General features: G+C 41.7%; 1 protein-coding gene across 1 annotated transcript; it reads left to right on the top strand.

The window, feature by feature from the left end:
• Window positions 1-3,855: 3,855 nt before the first annotated feature.
• Window positions 3,856-4,784, top strand: LOC119511467 (olfactory receptor 4S1-like). Its single transcript, XM_037805900.1, is given in 2 exon segments — window positions 3,856-3,919; window positions 3,922-4,784. Coding segments are annotated over 2 exon segments (927 nt in total).
• The last annotated feature ends 800 nt before the right edge of the window (window positions 4,785-5,584 follow it).

The following is a 5,584-nucleotide window of genomic DNA, read 5'->3' as shown; positions in this document are numbered from 1 at the left end:
TGACTATATCTCAATAAAATGAAGATTAAAAAAAAAAAAAAAAAGACATAATGCTGAGCAAAATAAGCCAGGCACAAAAAGAGAGATATTAAAAAAAAAAAAAAAAAAAAAAAAGATTTAAAGTCACTTAACTTGCTTTCTGATTATTTTTTTTTAATTCAGCAAATAGTATAATTATCAGTGAAATGATTTGTTTCATGTATTTTTATTTTTCCAGTTAAAATCACAGCACTTAGTCCAACACTCATGTTTTAGAGATGAAATTGAGCATTAAAGAGAGAGAGGAAGTTGCTAGAGATCACTCAGCTGCTAGTGACTGAGCTGGAAGTAGACTTGGCTTTTTTGGCTCCCAGACCAGTGTCCTTCTCACAGCATCATGTTGCCTCCTTAGGGCAAAATCACATTCAATGTTAATCACTCCAAAGTTTTTAAGTAAGTGTGAGACTGATGACAATGGGGTGGGGTTTGGGCTGGAGCAAAAAAGAGCATTGGTTTTGGAATCAAACAGATTTGATTTTAATTCCCATTATGGTGCTCACTGTTTATGATCTTGAGCAAGTCAATTAAATGTTAAACTTTTTGAGCTTCCTTTTCCTTTTCTTTAAAGTGGGAATATAAATAGTTATCTTAAAGGTTTGTGATGTTTGTGAACTCTTTGTTTCTGACATTGTACATGCCCAGGGAAAAGATTTGCTTGTAACTCACAGTTTCTAGATAACAAAATGATTTCCACTTACAAGGGATCCACACAACAGCCACCTTAGGGGATATGTACTATTATATCTTCATTTTATGTAGGAGGTAATTGAATTTCCAAAGGTCAAGTAATTTGCCCAGGTTCATTCATCTAGAGAGTGGCAGAGCTAGGATTCACTCCCGTGCAATCTGTCTAGTTGTGCAACCACATAGATTTGTTCTTCCATCAGAAAGTCCATGTTGGTTCTTTTTGGAGCATTACAGAGGACAAGATAAAAACAGTGTGCATGTTTTGCATGTACTGTAAGACCAAACAAAAACAAAATCTGGTAAGATTTATATTTCATGAAATAACATTTAAGTCACTTACCTGTTACCAAAGTCTTTTTGGGGTATACAAAATAATTCCATTGTTTTTGGTTGTAGCATCTCTCCTTTAATGGCAGGGACTGGTCACTATGTCTAGGACTATCCCAGCTCTCTATCCTGCACATAAACCATCTCATAGGCCATTTTCAGAATCCATGTATCTTAGGAGGGTATAGAAGGAGAATTTCTCTCTAAAATGATAGATTTTCTGCTGGGACTTTTTGGGGGAGGGAAAATGTTTAATAAGCCTGGGAAAATGTTCCTATAGATGTCAATTATTTTCTTGTTCCTGCCTCTGGCACTGCCACTGCTTATTGTTCTCCTGACTTTAAGCTACACCTTAACTTCACTTCTCTGTGTGTAAACCCTTTGTGCCATCCTCATGGGTCTATGCCCCAGGCGTTTTTATTCTTCCCCTCTGTCTTCTGTGAACCCTTCCCAAATCCTGATTTTCCTGGACTTGCAGGGCCTGGAGTTTATCTGAACCCTTATAACCCATAAGATGCAGGATCCCCTTTACTTTCTTGTTCCTGTTTTATTAACAAATGTTATTTGACTTTTTTTTCAACCACAGTACGAAAAGGATTGTGAAACAAGAATTGCTCAAACACAGCCCTAGGGGATTCATTTCTTTTGCTCTCTTTTCTACCAACCTGTTCTTCATGACTAACCATTCATAACCCTCCTCCATCCTCCAGTTATTGCTGATGTACTCAGTAGAACTTACCATAGCTTTCCAAGTTTATCAGTCAGTGTATCCAGAAGAGAAGGCCTGCAGCCCAACTTCCTAATGTCAGCATCTCATGTTTTTTCCTACATTTTTCTCCTCAAAGCAGTCTTGTTGAGGAACGCATTTGACATTGTTCGGGACAAATAAGGGGCAGTTGAACAATCTTTGTTAAGTTTAATAGAAATTACTTATCCTACATTAATTTATTCACAGTTACTGAGCATCTGGGACATTTGTTTATTCATTTATTTGATCATTTTTTCAGCATACGTTCATTATTTTCTGGGGTCTGGCTGAGGTCTGTGTGTTCTGATTTTTACATGGTCCAGGGCAAACATTTGCATATAACCTCACTCTTCTTGATAACAAAATGCTTTCTACAGACTATATTCTGGCTGTGGTATAACAGAAAGAGTTATGGGTGGTAGTCCTGACAGTTCAACCTTGAGCACATCACTCCATGAGTTTTAGGTCTTGCCTAGGTAAAATGAGGGAATAAACAATGTGCATTCCCCCAGACAGACCTGTGTATTTGAGTTACTACATGCAAGGAGTTTAGCCAGTATCTGGCACATATTAGGTGCTCAGTGAATAATAGCTCAATGTAATGAGATTATGTGCAATTGTAAAGTTCTATACACATTTAGTTGTCATTTTTCTTGACCCTCCATAGCTATCATTCATTTGTCCATTTATTCAAGAAATAATCAAGCACCTACTATGTACCAGGCAGTATTCTATGCTTTTGGGATGCCTCAGAGCATAAAACAATAATGATTACTGCCTCATATAGCTGATATTCTAGTGGGGCAGAAAGAAAATAACATATAAATGTAACCAATTAATTATATAATATGCCCAAAGGTGATCTGTGCTATGGAAAGGAGAGAAACCAGAGCAGAGTAAGGGGCACTGAGGGTGTGCTGAGTGTTTGCAATTTTAAATAGGGTAGTCAAAATAGCCTTATTGAGAAAATGATATTTGCACAAATTTTAGGGAGGTGAGGGAATTAACCAATAGGTATCCAGGGGAAGAATATTCCAGGCAGAAGGAACAAGGGGTGCAAAGTTGAACATTCTGGGGTGCTTCAGGTGTTTGGTGAATATTAAAGGGGCCAGCGTGCTTGTGAAACAGTGAACAAGGTGGGGGATGGGAGAAGACAAGGTTAGAGATTCAATAGGGACCAGATAATGTGGGGCCCAGATGTCATGGTGAAGACTCTGATTTTCAAACTGAATGGATTGAGAAACTCTTGTGGGGCTGGGAAAGAGCACTCTAGCTGCTGTGATGAGAAGAGACTGAGGGTGGGTGTGCAGTAAAGGTGAATAGGGAGAGTGGTTAGGAAGCAAGTGAGAGGTGACTGTGGCTCAGGCCAGGGTGGTAGCTGTAGAGGGGGTGAGCAATAGTTAGGTTCTGGCTACATTTTGAAGGTAAAGACAAAAGGATTACTTAGTGGATTAGATATGCAAGAAAGAGATGTGCAAGGAAGAGGAATCAAGCATGACTCCAAGATTTTTAGGCTGAGCAACCTAAGGTCAGAGATGCCATCAGCTGAGATAGAAGCCTGCCAGAAGAATATGTTTTGGGGGAAGATTGAAGTTCAGTTTTGGACATGTTGAGATAGACAGGACAGGTTTTTATTCATTCTGTATCCTACAGAGGTTTACTGAATGCATACTGTGTACCAGACATTGAACTAGCATTAGGTCAGCACTAGAAGTCAGGGGCCTTGACTTCAAGCAACCACAGCACAGTGGGGAGAGTAGACATGTAAATAAACAATGACAGAACAATATCATAAGCATCATGATGAAATGTACCTGGTATACCAGGTGTGATGGGGACACAGAGAAATTTAAAGGAATCCTTAACTTTTTTTAATTTAGAAACTGAAGTCCTGAAAAGTTCATTGATTGGTCAAAGTTCACAGTTAATATATGGCACAGCTGTGACCTAAGTACCATGTGTTTGACTCCCTGGATTTGGGAAACTTTTTTATATCATATAATTTGCATTCTTGCAGAGCCAACCACTTTCTCAGTGCTCTGGGCAGAGAATCCATGGGCACCAAGAACAACGTAACTGAGTTTGTTCTGTTTGGCCTTTTCCAGAGCCGGGAGATGCAGATGCATGCTTTGTGCTATTTTCCCTCTTCCATGGTCTCACTGTCCTGGGGAACCTTCTGGTCATCTTCACCATCAATGCCAGCAAGACCCTGAGTGCTCCCATGTATTTCTTCCTCAGCCATCTGTCTTTTGCAGATGTGGGCTATCCATCTGCTACCACACCCAAGATGATCACTGACACTTTGGTGGAGCACAAGACCATCTCATTCAAAGGCTGCATGGCCCAGCTCTTCTTTGCACACTTCTTTCGTGGCACAGAGATCTTCCTCCTCACAGCCATGGCCTATGATCGCTATGTGGCCATCTGCAAGCCCCTGCACTACACAACCATCATGGATCAGCGGAAATGTGCTCTACTGGTGGAAGCTTCCTGGGTGGCTGGCTTCCTGCATTCCATCCTGCAGATGCTCCTCATGGTCCAGCTGCCCTTTTGTGGGCCCAATGAGATAGACAACTTCTTCTGTGACGTGCACCCCCTGCTGAAGCTGGCCTGTGTGGACACCTATGTGGTGGGGCTCATTGTGGTGGCCAATAGTGGCATGATCTCTTTGGTCTCCTTCCTTGTCCTCATCATCTCCTACATGGTCATCCTACTGAACCTGAGAAGCTGGTCATCCAAGAGCCGGCACAGGGCTCTGTCTACGTGTGGCTCACACATCATCACTGTCCTTTTGGTCCTTGTGCCTCCCATGTACATGTATATCCGTCCCTCCACCACCCTGGCTGCTGACAAACTTGTTATCCTCTTCAACATTGTGATGCCACCCTTGCTGAACCCTCTAATCTACACGCTGAGGAACAGTGAGGTGAAAAATGCCATGAGGAGACTGTTCAGGGTCAGGAGGCACTTAGGAGAGAAATGATATTCCAAGGAGTCTCTGTTGAGCCAGGAAATTGTGAGACTTTCCATCTTTTAGCATTTAATAGGTTTTAAATCTCCAGTATGATGTGTATAATGAAAACTGTCCTCCAACTCTTTTCGTAACAACCATCCCACATGTTCATTCAATCCTTTATTCATTAAAATGTATTGAGTTCTGCAGTGCATGTGGTCCTGGGAATATAAATAAAAGTAAGATGTAATATTTGTCCTCAAAGAGATTATAGTCAGGGAGGCTCTTAGAGTGACACTCAACATCTGTCACACTTGTTCTCTCTTTCAGGAGACCTGTGAGAGCACGTGAATGAGGGAATCTCTTTGAAGTCCAGGTGTCTCTTCCATACAATGGATAATTCACTACATTAAATGAGATGGTATTTTTATGGTGGCCAACACAGAGCATGATGAAATTCCTTCTTTGAAATGATATTGAAAGCAATTTAGGTCTTATCCCTTCACTTCATGCTCCCAGAAGGCAGACGAGTGTGTAAATGTGGAGAGGCTAGGGGATTCACCCAAAGTCACACAGTAAGTCCCCATCAGGGTGGGGACTGGAACCCAGGTGCCCTAAGTCTGCTCTCAGGGCTCCTGCCACCTCAGAACCCTTAGCAAAGAGCTAGTGAGTGGACACAGAGCAAAACTGACCAGACTTTTACCAAGGACTAAGGATTGATGGTGACCTGCCCTGATGGGGGGCAGAGCCCAGGAGAGCAAGTTGTCAGCCCTCTTCCACCAGTGTCATTTCCTCTCTCTCCAGCAGGGCATGGACCCCATTTCACCCCC

Source organism: Choloepus didactylus, chromosome 16 (assembly GCF_015220235.1).
Source record: "Choloepus didactylus isolate mChoDid1 chromosome 16, mChoDid1.pri, whole genome shotgun sequence".
Classification (NCBI taxonomy): Eukaryota; Metazoa; Chordata; class Mammalia; order Pilosa; family Megalonychidae; genus Choloepus; species Choloepus didactylus.
The sequence above is the reverse complement of the archived record's forward strand: the minus strand, read 5'-3'. Positions and strand labels throughout refer to the sequence as shown.